At 55.0% G+C, this 22,297-nt stretch overlaps 3 protein-coding genes across 5 annotated transcripts; 2 read left to right on the forward strand and 1 right to left on the reverse strand.

The window, feature by feature from the left end:
* Window positions 1–3,209: 3,209 nt before the first annotated feature.
* LOC131211785 (E3 ubiquitin-protein ligase TRIP12) lies at window positions 3,210–14,410 on the forward strand. Its single transcript, XM_058205401.1, has 11 exons — window positions 3,210–3,836; window positions 4,206–4,795; window positions 4,926–4,967; window positions 5,156–9,935; window positions 9,997–10,336; window positions 10,405–10,772; window positions 10,855–11,151; window positions 11,220–11,945; window positions 12,037–12,225; window positions 12,302–12,503; window positions 12,566–14,410. The coding sequence occupies exons 1-11, from the start codon at window positions 3,210–3,212 to the stop codon at window positions 13,030–13,032; spliced, it is 8,628 nt and encodes a 2,875-aa protein (XP_058061384.1). The 3' UTR covers window positions 13,033–14,410.
* Window positions 14,411–14,599: 189 nt separating this feature from the next.
* Window positions 14,600–17,185, reverse strand: LOC131211251 (probable mitochondrial glutathione transporter SLC25A40). 2 transcript variants are annotated; one of them, XM_058204655.1, is made up of 4 exons: window positions 17,169–17,185; window positions 16,257–16,375; window positions 16,015–16,184; window positions 14,600–15,942 (listed from the first exon to the last, which is right to left on the reverse strand). In XM_058204655.1, exons 1-4 carry the CDS (start codon window positions 17,183–17,185, stop codon window positions 15,025–15,027), a joined length of 1,224 nt encoding a protein of 407 aa, XP_058060638.1. In that variant the 3' UTR covers window positions 14,600–15,024. The 2 variants fall into 2 exon arrangements, with proteins under 2 accessions (XP_058060638.1, XP_058060637.1); XM_058204654.1 differs by lacking the exon at window positions 17,169–17,185 and having other exon boundaries at window positions 16,257–16,540.
* Window positions 16,897–22,284, forward strand: LOC131211250 (scaffold attachment factor B1). Of its 2 annotated transcripts, none has more exons than XM_058204652.1 (8): window positions 16,897–17,092; window positions 17,243–17,602; window positions 17,671–17,845; window positions 17,927–18,029; window positions 18,108–18,145; window positions 18,766–20,056; window positions 20,938–21,081; window positions 21,178–22,284. In XM_058204652.1, exons 1-8 carry the CDS (start codon window positions 16,967–16,969, stop codon window positions 21,992–21,994), a joined length of 3,054 nt encoding a protein of 1,017 aa, XP_058060635.1. In that variant the 5' UTR covers window positions 16,897–16,966; the 3' UTR covers window positions 21,995–22,284. The 2 variants fall into 2 exon arrangements, with proteins under 2 accessions (XP_058060635.1, XP_058060636.1); XM_058204653.1 differs by having other exon boundaries at window positions 17,930–18,029.
* The last annotated feature ends 13 nt before the right edge of the window (window positions 22,285–22,297 follow it).

A 22,297-nucleotide genomic window follows, 5' to 3' on the forward strand; every position in this document is an offset into this window, starting at 1 on the left:
TAAATCCTACCACACTGCTGCTGGAGTGAATAGCATCATCAGCTACATCGGAAGCGGGCCGCGACGACGTAGTATATTTCTCGCTGGCGGACAACCCCTCGGTTTTGCTAGCAATATCGCGCAGACCGCCGCCGCGCGGGTCGAATTATGATGGGATCATACGACGAAGGGACGACACGCCGTACCGCTGCTGCTACTTGCCGATGATGGCGATGTTCTTTCAGATTGCACCGTCGTCGCATTATTATATGCAGCCCAGAGGGCAAACCACCGGAAGAGGTCGATAACCTTTTTTGCTGCTGGATACGCGCAACAAATGTGCGTATTTTGAAAAATACATACCACAGAGGGAGACGGAAGGTCGTTGCTGTGGCGGTTTGGGCGATGTTTGCGGCGTCAAAACCGCGTGCTAAGGTATCATCCGTTTTTCAACGCAGACTATTGTAAAATTTGGTCCGTCTCGAACAACCGCATCCGTTGCCGTTGGTCGCTACTGTAATCTTATCTCACCGTGTTTCTGTGGTGATTAAGGTTCCGATAACTTCGTGTGACAGAGAAGTGTTACTGCTGCGCTGCAAGTATGTTAATCGTTCCGAATGGAAGCCATTAGACATTGGTTTGAAGATAATCGACCCACGGAGCAGTGACGAGATTGTGTGGAAGTCCCTGTATGTGTCTACGCATCAAAGGAACCACCACGGTCGAGGCTGACACGGCAGCATAGCATATTTCTGTGGTGTTGCTCGCAGCATAATAAACCCGGTCGACAGGAAAAGGATCGATTTTCGAATCTGTTTTATCTCCTCAACCATAAGGGCATTGGCAGGCAGGCAGGGCGAAAACATATCCGTGCAAGTGCTACAAGGGAATCAGCAACAAGAACAAACTCAGAAAGGAGAAGAGAAGCGAAACACGAGCGAAAAAGACGGGAAGTGGCCACAGGGCGGGTGTGCGAGTGGGCCAGTAGAGAAGGTGAACGTGGTGATTTGCCGCCGGTAGACACTCTGATTGGTTTTGGCGAGCCTGCCGAACGAGAACTGGCCTGTGTCTGGCCGGAGTGAACAAGTTAACTCAAAGAAGTTCCTCGTCCATTTGGCGGTGGCCATTACGGGGTGGGGGCAGCATAATAACGATGAAGCAATTCGCATATCTTTGGTGCGAACGGGTATAAGGCTCATGTCCGGCCTAGAACAGGTACAACTAGGTACAGTTAGTTAGGATGCAGCAGTACGAGACACGTGGGTCAGTGCGACGGAAGTCGCGACATCTGGGAACTGAGGATGACGGAGCGCTTGTAGCGTCCTGAAACCCGAACAGAAAAGAAGGATCCGCTCGAGGTCGATCAAGTGTGAACTATTTTTTCCTGTAATGGGTAACATATTGTGCGCACTGCAACATATCGAGAGAGAGAGGTGTGCGTTTGTCCTCTCGTGGGTCAACAAACATGAATAAGTTTCCTTCTGCTTTGCGCTCCCTACATACCCGTGCTATTAGTGTTGCGTTTTGATTCTGGTTTTCCGTGGCCACAAATGTTCTTTAACCGAAGAAGCGGAGATGATTAAGGTTTCGTTTTCGAGCTTTTCCTTTCTTTGGCCTTTTTTCCCATTTCGTCAGTTCCTCGTTGCCGTGACCGCTGCTGGGGAGCGAGCCGAACCGGACCTCGACCGAACTCGGCCCGAAATGAATTAATATGTTTTCATGCGTCTCGTGTAACCCCTCAAGCCCGTCTCTAGAAGGCAGCTTTTATGTTCTCTCTTTGTGTGTTGTGTCTTGCTGGTCGCAGGGTTCTTCGCGTTGCGCTGTGCCAAGTTGTGCTCGCTCAGCGATTTGGTCTGAGGTCGTCGGGTGCTTCAGACTCCGCACCCTCAGGATGGATATGATTTCGATAAGTCTCTCTCTCGCCTCGTGGGACAAAGAGAAACACGCAGGGTTGTGTTTTGTTGTTTCATTTTCTGCTCGCACGATGCGTTATTGAAATGGACAATAACCTTTATTTACATTCGTTTGCTGCTGCTCCCTCGCGGGGATGTAGTTCCGCGGGTTTCATCGGGAAACGGAAGGCGGGCGAGGCTTTCGGCCATTCTCGTTGGTGCTGCGCTTCGGACGTGCAGGGGCCCGTCGCGTTCTCCATGTGTCGCCGGTTGTTTTACCCCTTCTGGTTCGTTTTTTCATCACTTTAATTCCCTTCTGAGTTCTGAGCCTCGAGCTACGAATGCGTTTCAAAACGAGAGTGAACGAGAAGAAATAGTGATAGAGCGAGACACAAACTCCAGACGGTTAGCAGACAGTGATAGAGAAAGACAGAGAGAGAGAGGGGCGGTTAGTAGGAGTGTTAGACACAAACAGCAAAACTTCCCAAATTTTCCGTACACACCAGAAAGAGACGAACGGATCGAAGAACGCACTTTTTACTTCGGAACGAGTATCATTAGGCCGCCGCGACACCGACGGGCCGGGTTGGAACCGCGCGAGGCCAAGCGAAGAACCGTCCGTGTCGGTTTCAGAATGTTCCATCCTCATGCTTTTTGATTCGCTGGTTCAATGATCTGCCAGTTTTTTTTTGGTATGATTTTGCGTTTCGTTAGAAACGATCGAGGCAGGTTTGGCTACAAAACGGTTTTGAAAGTTGTCTGAAAAATATGTCCCAACGTGCCCTGAGATTTCGAACAACCTCTTACTTGTATTTTGATATTGTAATGTTTTTTGTTTTTTCTTCCAGATTCAATCATCCCTGGAACTGTCTAGATAATGAGCCACATCTGAAACTGGGCAATTGTTCTACACCACGGAAGCGACCGAGTTAGGGTGAAATCTCTAGTGCGATAGTGCCCCAGAACACAGACCAGGGGTGTGAAAAGAGGTTTTCCTTTGACATCGAACGAATTTACGGCGGAGTGGAGCAAATGTGTCCAAAATGTTGTGAAAAATGTTGAAATAATACGGAAACCCCCTGCCGAACCGGAGAGAGAAAGAGAGAGTGTGTGTTCGTCGTCCTGGCGTACAAGAACAAACATTGCCGTCTCTCTCATCGGCGGTGTGACATTGAAGTGATTTTACTACCACCAGAGCAGGTTACGAACACGTTCAGCGTTCATCGTAGTAGACACGCGGAGAGTTTGACAAAAATTTTGCCCCGCAGCGCCTTACAAATCGCGCATCACGCAGCCGGGTATGTTTAATGGAAATAGCGGGTCGTGTAAGTGTCGTCTATGGCCGAATCCGTTGGTAAGCAAGTGCTCTCTGCAGTGACGGAGGGGCATCACCATTTTCATCAGCAACAGCAGCACCAGCAGCAGCCAATCAGCAACAAATCACAATCGCAGCAGCACCATCGGAAAGACGCCACCGTCGGTAGCGGTAGTAGCCATAGCGGTGTGGTGAGTGCCAGTGACAATCGTCGCTCTAAGCCGACGAAAGCGGGATCCGGCGCCACGAAGGGAGGTGCAGCGAACAGTGGCAGTGGTGGCGTCCAGTCGGCAACCTCCAGTCGGCACCAGCAGCAGTACCATCAATCGCAAACGTCGACGTCGAAAGCGTCGTCCAAGCGAAAGCACAGCCTACCGAACGTAGTCGGTTCCACCGACTTGCATCCCGCCGCGAAGCGACAATCGCTAAACGCGAAGGGTGGCGGCCGAGCAACGTCCCCATCAGCCGCCTCCGTTCCCGTAGCTTTCCGCACACGCTCCCGAACTACGTCCAAAGAAACGGTCTTCTCCGGCACCGCCACCGAACCAGGATTTGATCTCAGGAAGCAGCAGGAAGCAGCTCCGGAACGTACCACTTCCCCATCGGCAGCGCGACTAGTGGACGGAAGAAACAGTCGCAAAAAACCGGCCGCAAGTTCCATCGGCCGTCCGTCGAGTTCCGCTTCCGTGCAAGGAAGAGGTGCAACCTCGAAGGCGGTACCCGGATTACATCCCCATGAGGGTGACAAAGCTACAGGCGATTCTTCTACAACATTCACTAAAACAATCGGCAATAGTGTAGTACAGCCAGCCGCTTCCGATACCGTCTCCTGCACCGAAAGCCCCCATTCGACGCGATCTGTGGACGCCCAGGGGAAAGGTAAACGAGGCACACATTCAGCAAGTGTCTCAGGTTCTAACCCGGCTGCCATCGCTTCGACATCGCGTACTATAAGCAAGCGCACGCGTCACAAGGCCGCATCTTTGGCAAAGCTCTCGAAATCGCTTGCCTCCCGAAAGGCCGAGTTGTTGGAGCAGAAAAGCGGCAGTAGGTCAGCGGGTACAGGAGCATCAGCCAAAGTAATTATCGACTGTATCAAACAGCAGGAGCATCAGCCTACCGGCAAAGCATCCCCACATCGACGGTCCAAACCAAGAGGGCGGCTACAGGTGGTGTCGTCCAGTAGCGTGGCGTTGGACGAAAGTGCGGGTAGCATTGTCCGCAATTTGCGCTCCCACCATCACCAGCAGCAGCAGCATCTAACGTTAACGGCCTCCGTCAGCGAGTCGGGGCACGTCACTGGGGCACAGGTTTCTGCGTCCGGCGACTGTAGCGGTGCCTTGCAGCCACGGGAAGACGTTTATATCTTACCGGAAGCTTTTCTCAGTGCTGCTAGCAGCAGCAGCTCGTCAACCGGTGGTGCACAAGTGCCCAAAAAGCGCCAGAAAGTGGGGGGGGACCACCACCACCAAGAAGTCGCGGGCAATCATAAGGCCCCGAACCTGGGTGCGCGTTTAGCAGGACGTAGTAGCGGTGGTAGGGAGCAGCAGCCTCAACAGCAGCAGCAGCAGCAGCTACATCACCATAGCGGCGGTCATCATCACCCGGCGCCACAGCAGCAGCACCATATCCCGCCCACGGTTCCGCACTACGCCCATCAGCAGCAGGCGCCACAGCAGCTACACTACGCCCTACATTCCCAGCCCCATCCTCCCCACTACAACCAGCCGCCGCATCAGCAGCAGCAGCAGCACTACCAACAGCAGCCACAGCCACACCACCACCTTCAGCACTATCCGCAACAGGCGCAGCAGTACAAGTTTCCGCGACAACTTCTGCACCATCCGCAGCACCAACAGCCACCGGTGCAACAGCTGCCGGTGATCGGTGGCCCCGGCAACAGCACAGGCGAAGGCGTCCAGTTTCCGCCGTACGACGCCGTAGCGGCACAGCAGCAGCAGCAGCAGCAGCAGGCACAGGGCCGCAGTGGGTTGCTGAGGCGCAGTTCTCGTGGCAAAAGTTCACACTCATCCGCAACCACGGGGTCTTGCGTTAGCTCGAATCCGACCAACAACCCCTACCAGCCGCAAGCAACAACGCAACAGTCCTCTTCCCGGTCCTCTGGAAGCGGCGGCGGCGCCGGCGCCGGCGGCCACCATCATCATCACTATCAGCAGCAGCAGCACCATCATCATCCGCACCGTGGTGTTGGTGGTGGCGCGGGCGTTCTGCTCAACGCAGCCGCAGGGGGCGTGATAGCAGCGGGCACCGCCGCATCATCGTCATCGAAGGGAGCGAAGGTCACTTCCTCGATTCTTCTGGCAACCAGTTTCGATAGCACGTCGTCGTCGGGTGGTGGCGGCGGGTTGGTTGGCGGACCGTCCACCTCGAATGCCATGGCCAACGATGGCTCTCGCAACAGCAACAATAACAACGATGGAGGACAGCATCATCATCCGCATACGCAGCAGCAACAGCAGCAACCTCAGCAGTCGCAGCAGCACGGCGGATCGTCATCGGGAAGTTCCATTCCATTCATAAAACTCCACAAAGCCACACTGGGGGGAGGCACATCGTCGTCCTCATCGGCCGCCGCCGCCGGCGGGGGAGCGTCTTCCTCGTCGTCCGCTGGCATCGTGGATGTCAACATGTTGAACGCAACCACCGGAGTGGCATCCGCATCGACATCGTCCGCCTCGGGTGGAGCCGGAGCAGCAACCGTTCCACCGCCCCATCCCGATTCCGAGAGTGACGATAGCGAGGTGGGCCGTTTGCAGGCGCTGCTGGAAGCGCGCGGTCTCCCGCCACATCTGTTCGGGGCGCTTGGGCCGCGGATGCACCACTTGCTACACCGCACGATGGGTGCCAACAGTAGCTCGTCGAAAGCGCAGCAGCTACTGCAGGGCCTGCAGTGTCCGGACGAGAGCCAGCAGCTACAGGCCGCCATCGAAATGTGCCAAATGCTGGTGATGGGCAACGAGGACACACTGGCCGGGTTCCCGATCAAGCAGGTGGTTCCGGCGCTCATCACCCTGCTGCGCATGGAGCACAACTTTGACATCATGAACAATGCGTGCCGCGCGCTGGCGTACATGCTCGAGGCCCTGCCCCGCTCATCAGGCACGGTCGTCGATGCGATCCCGGCGTTTCTCGAGAAACTCCAGGTGATCCAGTGCATGGACGTGGCGGAGCAGAGCCTGACGGCCCTCGAAATCCTGTCGCGGCGCCACAACAAAAGCATCCTGCAGGCGAACGGGGTGTCGTCGTGCCTCACATTTCTCGACTTCTTCTCCATCAACGCGCAACGGGCGGCACTGGCCATCACGGCTAACTGCTGCCTTAATCTGCACGCCGAAGAGTTCCACTTTGTGAAGGGCTCTCTGCCGCTGCTGGCCCGCCTGTTGGCGCAGCACGACAAGAAGAGCGTCGAGAGCATCTGCACGGCGTTCTACCGGCTGGTCGATAGCTTCCAGCACGATCAGACCACGTTGCAGGAGATCGCCAGCATGGAGCTGCTGAAGAACTGCCAACAGTTGCTGGTGGTCACCCCGTCGGTGCTCAACAGTGGCACGTTTACGAACGTGGTGCGCATGCTGAGCGTGATGTGTGCCAACTGTCCCGATCTGGCCATCACGCTGCTGAAGAGCGACATTGCCGCCACGTTGCTGTACCTGCTGACGGGCACGGCGGAACCATCGGCGGCGGCCGATGTCGAGCTGGTGTCCCGCAGCCCCTCGGAGCTGTACGAAATCACGTGTCTGATTGGTGAGCTGATGCCGCGCCTGCCGACGGACGGTATCTTTGCGGTGGACGCGCTGCTGGAGCGAACGCAGGCCGCGGTGCAGGATGCGGTGCAGTGGCAATGGCGCGACGATCGTGGCGTTTGGCGCCCGTACTCGTCCATCGATTCGCGTATGATTGAAGCGGCGCACCTCAACTCGGACGACGAGATCAGTCTGAGTACGCTCGGGCGCACTTACACGATCGACTTTCACACGATGCAGCAGATCAACGAGGACACCGGGACGACCCGCTCGGTGCAGCGGAAGATCAACCACCAGCTGCTGGCTCAGCAGGGTGCGGCCGCGGCTGCCGCTGCGGCTGCGGCAGCAGCCACTGCCGTCATTATAATTCCCACCACCGGTGGAGGACCAACGTCGGTTGCTGCGGTGGGCGGAGGAGGTGGTGAAGGCTCTTCGGGTGGCACCGATAGTTCGGTGGCTACGAGTGGAGCTGGTGGCGTGGCAACGACGGGCTGCGTCAACTTGGCCACACGGCCACCGAATGCACAGCGGGATGCAAGGATCGCTTGCCTGAAAGAGGAGCGTGGCTTGGCGGCCGAATTCATCCGGAGCCTTTTCTCGGTACTGTACGAAGTGTACAGTTCCTCGGCGGGGCCCTCGGTGCGCTACAAGTGTTTGCGCGCACTGCTCCGGATGGTGTACTTCGCCAACGGGGACCTGCTGCGGGATGTGCTCAAGAACCAGCTCGTTTCGTCGCACATCGCCGGCATGATGGCTTCGAACGATCTGCGCATCGTCGTCGGGGCGCTGCAGATGGCGGAGATTTTGATGCAAAAACTGCCCGAGGTGTTCGGCATGCACTTCCGACGGGAGGGCGTGATGCACCAGATCAACCAGCTGACCGATCCGTCGATTCCGATCTGTGCCGCACCGTCACCCAAACCATCGACCGGTTCGCAAAGTGCACCGGCGTCGGCTACGCTGAATCCGGGCCCCGGAACGATGACGTTCGACTTTGACAGCAGCGCCATTGCGTCCAGCTCGAAGGCCGGACCAGGAATGGTGGCCATCGGAGGCAGTGGCGGAGGCTCGCACGTGAAGAACCTGTCCTCGGCGATGATGATGGCCGCCAGCAGCAAGATGGGCCACCACCACCACCAACACCATCATCATTCGTCGACGAGCACGCTTCTGCATTCGGCCGTACCGACGATGGTTCATTCGGCGGTGGCCGCAGGCACTAGCAGCAGTGCGCCGGCCAGCGGCGGAAGCTATATGGCGGCCATTAATCTGAACAAGTCCACTTCCACGATGCAACATCATCATCACCATCACGTGGCGCAACCTCAGCAGCAGCAGCAACAGCACCATCATGCGGCGCTGGTCAATGCGCATGGCGGCGCCCCGCAGCTGGTTCCGGCCAATTTGCGCCTCGAGGTGCCCGCCGGCCCGCAGGGTGTGCCAGTGGCCGGCACCTCCATCGTGACGGCCACCGTAACGACTACGAGCAATGGCAACATTCTGTTGAATGCTATCTACAACAACTCGGCGACGATGAATCCGGTGCATCAGCTGCAGCAGCAACACAGTGCTCACCATCAGCATCATCAGCATCATCATCAGCAGCAGCAGCAGCCACCAGCCCAGCAGCACCACGTGCATCTACCGCAGCTTCCACCGCCACCACATATCTACCAGCCACCGCACCATTTTTCCGATGCGTTCGGTAACTACGGTTCCTCCGTGTCTGCAGATCAAGCCAATGTGGCGCTGCTGACCTCGTCCGCGTCGGCGTCTGCATCGGGCGGAGCGACCGTTCCCGGCGGAGTTCCGAGTGGAAGCGGCAACAACGCGGTGGCAGTAACCGTCGCTGCGCCGTCAACACCTCACGGGGGTCAGCTTAAAATGTCCGACATTCTCAAGCGAAAGGTGCCCCCCAAGCGGAAGTCACAGGGCAGTTCCAAGTCTAAATCGCGGCACGACGACGGCCACGGTGCGGTAGCCGGTAGCAGCTCCACCTCGGCCGGCAGTGCGGCCGGTGCCACGGGCGCCGGATCATCGTCGGTGATGCAAGAGCTGATCAACAAAGCAACGACGATAGGTGGTGGCAGTAGCAGTGGCGGCGGCGGAGGGTCTTCGTCCTCCGGGCGGCACACCCCGTCGTCGGGTGGCGGTGGCTCCTCGTCGCGATCGCGCTTTACGGGCGCATCGTCCAAAACGACCTCCTTTTTGGCCTCGCTCAATCCAGCCCGCTGGGGCCGTCAGTCGTCGTCGTCTTCGTCGGCATCCACGTCGCACGCTGCGTCCGCCTCTTCTTCGTCTTCGACGGCGTACGGTGCAAAGGATGGCAGTGGTGGAGCTGGAAATGCGCTCAACAAAAGCCACTCGAACTCGAACCTCATCGCGGCCGGTAATCGCGAGAAAGCTCGCCAGTGGATCCGCGATCAGGCATTGCTGTTTGTGGGTCGCTATTCGGGCGACGAATCGGCCGGTGGACCGAATGGTTGCATGGGAGCCGAAGGACCGGGTGGTGGGCCACTGCAGCAGCATCCGGCGTGCACCATCCTGACCCGGCTAACCGCCGCCATCCGGAAGCTAGACGGGCGGACGGACGAGTGTCTCGGTGCGCTGCAGGAGCTGCGCGACATTCTGATGGAAAGTGACATCTCGCCCTTCGAGGTGAACCATTCCGGGCTGATCCGGGCCATGCTGACGTACATGGCGAACGACGACAATCTGCTCGTGGCCCGCCCGAACCGGCTGCGCATGTTTTTGCACGTGTTTGCCGGCCTGCCGTTGGATGGCAACTTTTCGCACCTCGGCGGAGGGCCGACGGCAGCGCCACCGTCAATGAACGGGGCCGCCTTCAGTGCGCTCGTGGCCAAGCTGAACGGATGCGTCACGCAGCTCGAGCAGTTCCCGGTGAAGGTGCACGACTTCCCCGCCGGTGTCGGTGGGCGATCGAACACAAGTGCACTTAAATTCTTCAACACCCACCAGCTGAAGGTAAGAAGCCGTCATCGTCATTCGCGCGCCCCTCTCTTTAACACGATCCTTCCTTCCGCAGTGCAACCTTCAACGCCATCCGGAATGTACAAATTTGCGTCAGTGGAAGGGCGGCACGGTGAAGATCGATCCGCTCGCGCTGGTGCAGGCCATCGAACGGTATCTGGTGGTGCGCGGTTACGGCGGAATCCGGGTCGACAGCGAGGAGGACTCGGAGGAGGACATCGACAACATTGACGCAGCGGCCATGATCTCGATGGGCGGCTGCAAGCACAAGCTGCAGTTTTTGATCGGCGAGCACATCCTCCCGTACAACATGACCGTCTACCAGGCCATCCGCCAGTACTCGCCGCTGGTGAACGATCAGTCGGAAACGGACACCGACACGGAAACACCGATCGGTATGAACACAACCCCCTTGGCCGGAGTGGAGTAGCCACTAACCAAGTACCTTCTCTCTCGCCCGCAGGAAGTGCCAGTATCTGGGTTCAACAGCATACGATCTACTACCGCCCGGTGGAGGAGGAATCCGGGTCGGGCTCGTCGAGCAAGGGGGCCTCGGGTTCGTCGCGCAAGAATAGCAAAAATTCATCGCAATCTAAAATCATGCGTCGCAAGCCCGAGTTTTGGATCGACGGTCAAGTACCGGCGATCGTCTCTCCGCTCGTCATGTTCCTTACGCCGAAGCTGCCCGAGGTCGTCACGGTGCAGGACGCATCGCTCGATGCCCTCTGTATGCTGCGCATCATCAACGCGCTCAATCGGCACTGGGCCACCCTTTACTTCTCCGTTCCGCAGGTGCCGATCGTCCCGCAGGCAGAGTTTATTCACTCAAAGGTAAGGCAAGAGCGCCCCAGCGCAGCACGACCAGCATTTTGGGGTATTAAGCAAATGTGTCCTCCTGGGGGTTCCATTGCAGATCGCGGCCAAGGCAAGTCGCCAGCTGCAGGATCCGTTGGTGATAATGACTGGCAACTTGCCACAGTGGTTGCAGCAGGTGGCGGTGGCCTGCCCGTTCCTGTTTCCGTTCGAAACGCGCCATCTACTGTTCTACGCCGTGTCGTTCGATCGCGACCGGGCGCTGCAGCGTCTGCTCGACACAACCCCTGATCTCAACTCGGCCGACACGAACGAACGTGTGACACCGCGTCTCGATCGTCGGAAGCGGGCCATCTCTCGGGACGACATTCTCAAGCAGGCCGAATCCATCATTCAGGTAGGCAGCAGACGGCGCTGGTTGCCAGCGTTGGTCGCCTTACTAACTTCTCTCGCTTCTTGCTACAGGATTTTGGCCACTCGAAGGCACTGCTTGAAATTCAGTACGAAAACGAGGTCGGCACGGGATTGGGACCCACGCTCGAGTTCTACGCGCTCGTTTCGACGGAACTGCAACGCTGTGATTTAGGTTTATGGAACGATAGTGATAGCTACAAGAACAACAACAACCAGCAGTCGACCTCGATCGCGGACAACATTGTCAAAACGTCGATGAGTGGCGGGACCCTCGAGGATGTCGACACGGCGGCGGCGGCCCATGAGCGATCGTCGCTCGGCTCCAACCGCACGGGCACGGACTCGGAAGCAGCTGCTGGTGGTGGTGGCGGCGGCGGTGGTAGCGATCTCAGTGGTAGCACCTTCTTGATCAGCAATGACAATTCGCTCAACATGCTGATCGAACAGTCGGATGCAATGCTACACCTAAACCATCCGCAGCAGGCCGAACTCGAGAACAACTCGACTCCTCCGCCCATGGCAGCACCGCCACCGGCTTCGTACGCCGATGTAGAAGGTGGTCTAATGACGCCTCTGTCGGGTGCTGGGCTACCGAACACGGAGGGGGCCGGAAGTCCGGCTACGGCCGGTGGCACCGTTGTGTACGTTAATGCACCGCGTGGGCTGTTCCCGATCCCGCTCAGCAAGACTGCCAAAACGTCGCAGCTGTCGCGTCTGAAGCACAAGTTTAAGTTTTTGGGCAAATTTATGGCCAAGGCGGTCATGGACAGTCGTATGGTAAGCCACAGAGAGAGAGAGAGAGACATGCCGCAAGGCCCTCTGTACACCCGTTGAACAATAATGGTTCTCAATTTCTTTCCGCCCTCAGCTTGACCTTCCCTTCTCGATACCGTTCTATCGCTGGATGCTGAGCGAAGAGAGCTCGCTCGGCCTGGCCGATTTGGGCCAAATTGCGCCGGAAGTGCAGGGCACCTTGCTGCGGTTGTACGAGATCGTGAAGAAACGGGACCATATCCAGGCGGACCCATCCTTGGATGCAATGGAAAAGACTGAAAAGGTAACAAAAGGGCGATCCATTGTCGTTTGACCAACATTGGGCTAATCGTTCGCTTTTAATTCGTCCGTTCCCGCAGATCGAAGCATTGGACTTGGACGGATGTCCGATATCCGACCTGGGACTGGACTTTGTCCTTCCCGGGCACCCGAACATCGAGCTGCGACGCGGTGGACGCGATATGGCGGTTACAATCAGTAACCTGCATCAGTACATTACGCTCGTGACGCACTGGTTTCTGGCCGAAGGAGTTTCCCGGCAGTTTGAAGCCCTACGTGAAGGTACGCTACGCTCTTGGCTTCCGTTTGATCGGATTTTTGACATTGATGTCGCTCTCGCGCAGGTTTCGATTCCGTGTTCCCGATGAACCGTCTGCAGATGTTCTACCCCGAGGAGCTGGAGAATGTGTTCTGCGGTTCGGGCATCGGTGGACTGCTGCACCAGCAACGCTGGGACGCCCGCATGCTGGCCGAGTGTTGCCGTACCGATCACGGCTTCTCGCAAGACTCGCCGGCCATTCAGTACTTTTTCGAAATTCTCGCCACGTACACACGCGACGAGCAGCGACTGTTCCTTCAGTTCGTGACCGGCAGCCCCCGGTTGCCGACCGGTGGGTTCAAGTCGCTGACGCCTCCGCTGACGATCGTGCGCAAGAAGATGGACGGCAACCAGAACCCGGACGAGTACCTACCGTCGGTGATGACCTGCGTCAACTATCTGAAGCTGCCGGACTACTCGAACCGCGACGTGATGCGCCAGAAACTGAAGACGGCCGCCAGCGAGGGTAGCATGAGCTTCCACCTGTCCTAAGGGAGCGAAACCGCCAACAATATCTTTAAATTTACTACAACTCGTGTCTCGTCTCGTGTTAGCTATATTACCGTAGATGAACTGATGCGAAACTGATCCAGGTGCTGCATGGGCTCTCAAGGGCGGCCACCAAAAGAACTCTATACTAACACACACTTGTCTGCTACACTAGGTGTTGCCATTGTAAATATTCCCCCGTTTTTTGTCTTCAACCCTCTTCTCTCAATTCATTAGCACACAAATGAACGGAAAACAATCACGCACCGCACGTGTAGTAAAGGCAAATTCAGGAGTGTATCGGGAGTGGCGTTGCTTTCGAATAAAAAGCGCGGAACGCGAATCAGCGATGGTAGTAAATGGTTGGAAGAAAGGTTACCACACATAGGAATCTTTCAATGGCAAAACCCCCCACTGAACCCCCGGCTGTGCGCGTGTTGAGCATCAGTGTTCCTGGGTGCAGTGTACGGGACCACCATACCGCAGAATGGGCGAGAAAATACAACAATCCGTAGCTTAATATGTGTAAGATAAACGCGGTGGACGTAAATGTGCAGGCGCAACACAGGAAGAGGCGCCTGTTCGAAACCGGACAGACCGGACCGGGCGGGGGCAGTATAGTGAAGCCCGTCGGAGTCTAAACCCGTTGGCCATCATCGCGTGTGAGTTGTGTTTAGCTTTAATTTGCCATTCGATTGGAACACAACGTTGCGCTTTTGTGGCATCGTCATGATGGACCACGCTGCTTCCGAAGGACAGAATTCAGAGTCACCCTTAATCCCACCGTGCTCACTTGTGTAGCCTTGCGGCCGGTGGTGAGTGATGTGAAGCAGGGCGCGGCGAGTGTCGGGCCGTTTCGTGGGTTAGTGCAATTGCGCGTGGTGCACAAGGCGGAGCAAGTAACACTTTCGGTTACCGACGAGGAATTCATACGTGTGAGGATCGGTGACTCACACACACACAAATCGTGTGAAGCGAGAGTGGATTGATGTGAATAAATTTCGTTTAGTTGTATGATTTTTGCCTTTTTAACTTTTCGATTTCCTGTGGGTTCACAACTCTGACCACAGCATATAGCAATAAGAGCAAGTTTCCAGAATCCACCGTATGGAAGCGCCCGAATAACCCCCTTGATCGATAGTGGAGAGTTCGTTACTAAAGCAAAGCATTTTGGGGAGCAGCACACTGTGGGGGCGTTGATCGGACCGGGTGACTCGTTCGAACTCGTGTGTGTGTGTGCATTTCCGCGAGCTGATCGCCCCGGTAGCAAGTGTATGTCATAATTCCAACAAGGGGCAGCGAAAACGATGTGGATAGCGTTTAAGTGTAATCACTGAAAGTATATTAAGTATCAACTATACATAAAGAGCTAATAAAACAGACAATGGTGTCTCAAATTGCCAGTGAATAGAAGCGGCTGGTGGTCTTTCTACTGTCGTTCGCGCCCTACTGTGATTGATCCGTTAAACCTGAATAGCCCAAAACCGTTGCCTAGCAACGGGCAGCGGTTTATGCGTGCCGTTTCGCAGATTAAGATGAAATGGAAAGACCTTTTCCGTTAACAGTTCGCTTCAAATACTTTTTTATTGTCCTCGCCATCGTACTGTCTCCGACCAATCCAGTGCCTATCGCTCGTGTCGCGCTGTTTACGACACTTGCACGATCCTGCGCTGATGGTGCGATACTCACAACGTGATCGTGTCCATGCCCAGTAATCCTCGGTTGCTCGGTTACGGCGTAGCCTAAGGCTTATCTGCTGCTGCGCGATAGGTTCCCTAGCGTTTACGATAACGCGTTTTATTCTTTATGCGAACGCTTCTTATCTTTTCCAAAACTCATACAGTAACGGGTTCACTGTCTATTGGAATTGCTTTTCCTTCACTCTCTCAAATTATGGGCTTTCGTTTCCGAATGGACAGGGCGATTGGTGGTGTGAAGCTATCGGATAACTCAACATCGGTTGGAAACTAATTAGATGCGGGAGGTTCAACCGATTCAAAACCGTACCCGACCACGGTGCGATGGCGATGGTGAAGCAGCAGCGACGACGGTAGGCGAAGAAGTGGGCATCGTACTGCTAACCAAGGAGGCCCCGACGGTAGTGCCACCACCACCGAGCGGAGGAGCCCCCGATACCCGGCCATGTTTCTCCTGATAGCGTTTCACGTTGTAGGAGTAGAAAAAGTTTTTCCCATACTCGAACGACGCAATCATGATGGCACAGGCGGGCGCAACTTTAACCAACCGCGGCGTAAGGCCGGTGAACAGCCCCCGGATGCCACTGGCTTCGAAAATCCTGCGCATCATTGCGAACGTGCTAACGGTGGCTGATTTGGCTCCATTTTGTGGGTACAGGAACCGTTCGCCGAACGCAATCTGTTGGTGCGTCTTGACCACATCGAACGGTACCGTAAGAAAGGCGGCCACACCGCCCGAAATGGCACCACCGACAAAGCTGACCGAAAATGTTGGCTGCGTCACGTTAAGCTGCTTTTTGTACGTTTCGTACGTCGTCCAGTAGATAGCGCTGAACGGAACGTCCCGCAGTATGGTTGGGAAGAATCCGTTCCACATGCCGAGAACTCCCTGCACCCGCAGCATACTGCGGAATGCTTGGCCGACCTCCGAGTAGCTTAATCGCTCAGACTGCATTTTGGTACGTATAAGCTCGAGTGGATTCACGATGGTTACGGCCAGGACGCGAGCCGATCCGCCGGCCGTGAGCGGTAACCAGAACGGAAGCTCCGCATCCTTTCCCTTTCTGCTTTGGTGCAGTTCCTTCAGCCGGATGCGAAACTGCTCGTACGCCACGAAGTAAATGACCGTCGTCGGAAGGGCCAGTACCAGTGTGGGCCCAAGGCCGGACCATAACGAGCGGACTCCTTCGTGGCGGCTTATTTTCGAAAACGCATCCTAAGTACAAACAACGAGAAGCGATGATGAGATCCTTGTTCCCCGCCGTCCACGAGATTGCGCCCATCTTACGATAGTTCCGGTGAAATGTAACGTAGGTTTGCTGACGGCCGACGGGCCCATGTTCGGTGCGCAGGGACAAATGTGATCCATAAGCCCGTTGCAGTAGAGATAACATTTGTTGGACAGTAACAGCTTCTGTTGCGCCTGGAGGCGCGTTTTAATCACATCCAACGGCGTCACTGGAATGAGTTGCGAAAACGTGACCATTAAAACATCGTATTGCATTGGACACCACTCGAGGGGCCACTTACTGAACAGCGATGTCACAAGGGCGCCACTGCAGGAAGATAGTATTTGCTGATAGGGCCGGATACGGAACCGACTATCGTCCATATCCTGACCGGGCGCCAGCGTTGCGGCGCTTCCAACACTGCGCGCCATCGCCATGCTGGTGCCTTTGGGAACAGTACTCTTTCACAACTCGTGCCTCTTTTACTGCTTAACTAAATCCATCGCCGCCCGAAGGCGACCCGGCGTTCTTTCTCAAAAGGATGCTTTCACTGTCTTCCGACTACCTCTACCTGATAATGCGTTGATTTCGTCTCAGCAATCTGGTGAAATAATGTCAACAATCGACGAAACGACACCGACGTCGGCAAGTTTCATCGACTACCGTTGATCGATTCGGGGTATTTTGAAAAGTAAAATCCGTGATCCATGAAAATTTGCAACAGGATATTGCAAGGCACGTAAGTAGGAAATAAAGAATGTGTTATTTGGAAATAAAATTCGAAATAGGATTCGTCAAAAGCGGGCTAAAAGCAGTGTATCCTTTCCCCGTATGTCACCCTTTCGTTCTTTCTCTTTCGCTCCGCGGAGTAGAAACGTCAAAAACGCGGAATGCCCGCATCAATTTGCCTTGGACGTGCCAAATACTTTGGCAACGCACACGGTGCCAGATGGTGTTGCGTTTTGGTGCGGACAATTTTTACGATAATTCGGTCTCGCGGAACGACTGAAAATGACGGAAACTCCCGAGAAACGGAAATTGAGCGAGTTGCGTGTGGTTGATCTAAAATTTGAGCTCGAAAAGCGCGGCAAAGACGGGAATGGCGTGAAAAATGTGCTGCTCGAACGGCTCACTCAGGTAGGATGAGACGCCATATTGGATGCGTTGCAGTTTGTTGGGTGATCAAGGCGTTTTTTTCTTTTCGTCGCGAAACCCGTTTTTGGCCGTCATCATGTTGCTCATGGAGCAAAATTCATTGCTAATTTCGTTTTTCGTTTACTTCGCAAGGCATTGAAGGATGATGGCGAGGATCTGGAGACGCTAGAATTCGAAATAGTGGCCGGCAAAGCAGTGGGAAAGAAAGTAAAAGCACACCAGGGCGGTGGCAAAACGGACGACGAATCCAGCGTCACAGAAGCTCCAACGGAGCAAGCTGCGGTTGACAGCAAAGAGAATAGTGAACCCGAAGAAGAGGCGGTGAAGCTTTATCCCGTAGTCATGGTCGTGAAGGAAGAGGTTAACATCCGCGAATACGCAGCGGACGAACAGGAAGATAGCGAAGAAGCCAGTGATAAGCAAGAGGCCGCGGAAGTTGTTGCAGAAGAGCAAAAAGAGAACGGAGACGTGGAATCGGCAGACTTCGTTAAGGTACACACACATTTCTACGGGACCAAAAGTGCTCGTTTAAGGGTTTTATGTATCGATTGTGATTTTAGCCGGCCGATCCGTTGGTGGAGAATGCGGTTCCAGACACGCGCGCCATCAAAACGGAAGATATGAGAGATGACACAAAGGAAGTGGATAATGAAGATTCCATAAATCTTACCATCGGAGAAGACGAAGAAAACTTGCTGCACGATAGCAATATGGAAATTGAGCTCAAAAAAGAAGGTACGAGTTTTAGGGGGGCAGTGTTACTGTCCGAAATTACGTAACGTTCTCATATCCGTTCCGTTCCATATATTTTTTTAGTAGTGGAGAGCGATAAAGATGATGTCAACAAGAAGGAGGAAAGCACAGAAGAAAACGCTTCCGAACAGGTCAAAGACGGCGATGAGAAGCGCGACGGCAAAAGGTACGTTTCGTTGCGAATTTCCCAAATGATGGGCAAACAGTAATGTTGAAACTAACTTGCCACACCTTGCTATTTCAGCGAGAAGATTTCTACAACCGGCACCAGCAGCGAGAAAGGTAATGTAAACTGATCTCCGCTAGTGAGACACTTACCGAATCCGAAGAAACGTGATTTTTGTTTGTCGTATTCGAGAGATACTTGGTCCTACTCTCGATGCCTTGATGGTTTGTTTATATTCTTAGCGGATAAGCTTTTTTTTGTCAATTCCGTACACGTTCACGTCTTTTGTCTAGTTTTGTTCTATCGTTTATTGTTATTGGTGCAAAAAGTGAGAACAGATTTCGATGCCGGGCAGTCAGATTGACTGCTGCAACAAGACATTAGACGAACGTCACAGCGAGTGAAAGAAAGAAACAAAGCAGAGACAGAGGGAGAGAGAGAGAGAGAGAGAGTGAGAAAAAAGGATAAATTCGACAAGGTGATGCTACGGGCAGCGGGAATGCAGAATTGTCGTCCAGTCCCCTGAGAGAACGAAGAGCACGTTCCAGAGTTGACGAGTTTGCGAGTTTGTCACCCGGGAGAGATGCAGCAAGCCACGAGAAGTCCATTAGCTTCCTATGGCCATCGAGCCCCGTTCCCTTCCAGAAACACCGAGCGCAAGAGTGTTGGGTGTTATTGATCAATAATCGTTCTGTGTTGTTTATATTTTTGCTCGGAAACGCGGAATATATTACAGACGGCACGGCAGCAAAAACAACATCATCATCATCTGCGGCAGCAGCATCATCGACCCGTGCCGGTAGCAGTGAAAAGTCTACCAAAACTTCGCCAACCACCACCGCAGCGGCTGGCGGCACTACGGACGGTGGCGGTGAGAACGGTGCAGCGGTTTCTACGACGACGATGGCGACGGCAACACCGACGACAACATCGACGCCGACGCCAACGGCGGCCAGCAGTGCCGGCGGAAGCAGCCCCGGGGCATCAAACGTGGTGGGCCGCAATTTGTGGGTGTCGCGGCTGTCGTCCCTCACTCGGGCGACCGATTTGAAGCAGATCTTTTCCAAATACGGCAAGGTGATGGGCGCCAAAGTGGTGACCAACTCGCGAACTCCTGGAACGCGCTGCTACGGCTACGTCACGATGGCATCGGCAAAGGATGCAACCGAATGCATCAACCATCTGCACCGGACCGAACTGCATGGTCGTATCATTTCCGTTGAGCGTGCCAAATCGGAACTCGGCGGCCCATCACGTCAATCGTCGTCGGCAACCGATTCACTTCACCGACCTTCAACCACCGACAAGGAAAGATCGTCCGAGACGGGAGCTACAGCCTCATCAAAGGGTAAGGGAACGACGGGTGGTAGCAGCAAAGGTGATGCAAAGTCGACATCATCATCGGAGGACAACAGGAAGAAGAACGGAGAGACGGCTTCTGGTACCGGAGAGAAGGATCGCAAGGGATCGTCGCTGGGTGGTGATGTAAAGAGTCGTCCTAGTGGGGACAAAAGTCGAAGCACCGCCGGTAGCGAGAAGCAGCGCAGCGTAAGTGCCACGCGTAAAAGCAGCTACGAGCGCGGAACCAAACCGATCGGAGCTGACCAGCGCAGCGTGCACCACCATAAGAGCCGATCACCGCACGACCGTCATTCACCAGTGCGGCGATCGTCAACTCAGCGCGACCGAGAACCACGGCCCCGTGGCAGCCGCGATCGCGCAGACAAGCATCATTCGCGTGACCGCGAGGTACTATCGTTGCAGAAGATTCGCGAGGAAAGGGAACGACAACGGTTGCGCGACCGGGAGCGGTTGCTGCGCGAAGAGGAACGCCGTCGGCGCGAGATACGGGCCCGGCAGCGTGAGGAGGAGGAGCGCTTGGAGCGTGAACGCGAAAAGCTGGCCAGCGAACGGGAGCGCATTGAAAAGGAGAAAGCGGAATTGCTGCGGATCGTGCGCGAGCGCCAGAAGCTCGAGCGCGAGAAGATCGAACTCGAGCACCTGGAGCTGAAGCGCCAGCAAAGGAAGTACGGTTGCAAATCAATTTTTTCTCTCTCACTCTCACACACATACACAGGAACAGCCAAACATCTTTTACCTTTCATCCCATGTCTGTAGTAGCACGCGGGAGAGACTAAACCCGAGTGCTTTCTCCTATCCTCGTCATTATCGATTCTCGAGCCGAGCCGGTTGTCAGATCAAGTTTCTGTTCCCGTCCGCGCGCAGAGTGTATAACAAAAAGTGTTGTGTTGTGTGTTAAAGTAGGCCGGTCCGATTTGTGACATGGTGACTACGGTTCATCGCCATTATTCTGCTGAAGGAGCATCGCGGAGGAGTAAATCAGCGCCTGCTTATTGACATGGGCAACCTGCAGCTGACGGCAGCTCAGCTCAGACAGCAGCGGCGAGCATTCGGCAAACGAAAGACAATTTCAATCGAAGGAGCCAGGCTGCGAATGCAATGAGTGTAATGCATACATGATATGTTTGCTTGGATCTGTACATGAGCAGCACATTAACCCAGAGACAGATGGCGAAAATCAAGGCGAGGGACAAACTCCGATCGACCGACCGACCGAGGCTTGTTTTCCACAGTTTTCCCGATAGCAACGCTCGATGTACATGTTCGCAATGAACGCTGGAGGATAAGATCCTTACGCCTTTCGAAGTCTCAGTCTCTGCAGTCAACCACAACAACAGGCAGTACGATCAGTGTGTCTTGGGCAGAGAAATTCGGGCTAGTGATGAAACGTGTCTCGAAGCCTCTTCGAACTATTTTGAAAGTGTCTAAAATATTTAACATTTAACCCCTGGGTTCCCCGTAGTCTTCCACGAAAACTCCCTGCGAATGTTGCCCTGCGCCAGTCTAACTGTTACATTGGTGTCGTTTCTTGCATAACAAATTTCAGAATCGAGGAAGCTAAGAGGTCGTTGAAGCGTCCGTCTTCGACCGACCGGTACGATGATGACCGAAAACGTCCGACAACAGATCGTCGGGTTGAAGCACCACCGCCGCCACGTTTTGATTCGTCAATTTCTTCCGGCTCCGGCAGGTATGTTAACTGCAAGCGGCAAGCCCCGTTTAAAGCGCTGTCGAGTGGTTCTCGATGTTTGGAATAATTTTTCCCACGTTCGCTTCCATTCCGCAGCCGTTCCAACTACGATCGTCTTGCGCAGACGGACAAGAAACGGTCGGACGACTACTCATCGTCGTCCTCCTCGAAACGGGACGATTTCCGACGCGCCGGAAGCTTCAAGCGCAGCGGTACCGACGATTACGGCAAACGTTCGGGAGACGATTACAAGCGCGGTGGCGGTGGAGGCGGCGGCAGTAACGATGACTACAAGCGTGACAATCGTTCCGACTACAAAGGCTCCGGTCGGGCTGCTGACGACTACGGGAAGCGTGACAGCGGGTACAGCAAACGCGATCTGGACCGTTCCATACCAAGCTCCTACGAAAGCCGTGGCGGTGGCAGTGGTGGGGGAGGTAGCAGCTCCACCGGAGGGTTGCTGTCTCAGTCGATCGGCAAGGAGAGCCGGTACAGTGACCGATCGAATGACTACCGTGGTAGTGGTAGCACCAGCGCTGGCCTTAATGGCGGTAGTGGCGGCGGTGGTAGCCGGGCTGACGATCGCGATCGTAACAATTCCTCCGGAAGCCGCTATAGTGGCGGAAGCACGGCCGTGGTCGGTAGTAGCTGGCAGATTGGTAGCATTTCAACGCTCGGAAATTGGGGCGACAAGTCGAACGATGGTGGTGGCGGTGGCGGCTGGCGCAATATGGACGGAGGGCAGGATCGGTATGACCGGACGTACAACGAGCGAAAGCCGCTCCCGATGTCAGGCGGTGGTGGCGGAGGATTTATGGATCAGTCCCGCGGAAACCAGTTCATTGGCGGCGGAAGACCACAAGACCGCTACGGACAGTCTGTTTCGAACAGATTCGACAATGGACGCTACTAGGCAGGGGACGATCAACATGAATGGCAGTTAAAGTATTTGGATATAAACCGGTGACGAAAGCAGCCCTTCTACACGTATCGTATACATGTCGATATTTTCCTATTTGTTTCCTCCCGTCACCGGTACAATTCATTCCTCCAGCGAGGGAGTGAAATTATGTAGGCAAATGCGCCCTCGCGCGATGATGTTCCGGAGACCGCGGGGTGCAGCTTTTAATCGCGCACTTAGCCGGTAAGGGGGATACACATAAAATCCTAAGTGTAGTTTTAAATTGCTAAAATAGACCGATAACCCGCACACGAA

The sequence above is a fragment of the Anopheles bellator genome, chromosome 2 (assembly GCF_943735745.2).
Source record: "Anopheles bellator chromosome 2, idAnoBellAS_SP24_06.2, whole genome shotgun sequence".
NCBI classification, from domain to species: domain Eukaryota; kingdom Metazoa; phylum Arthropoda; class Insecta; order Diptera; family Culicidae; genus Anopheles; species Anopheles bellator.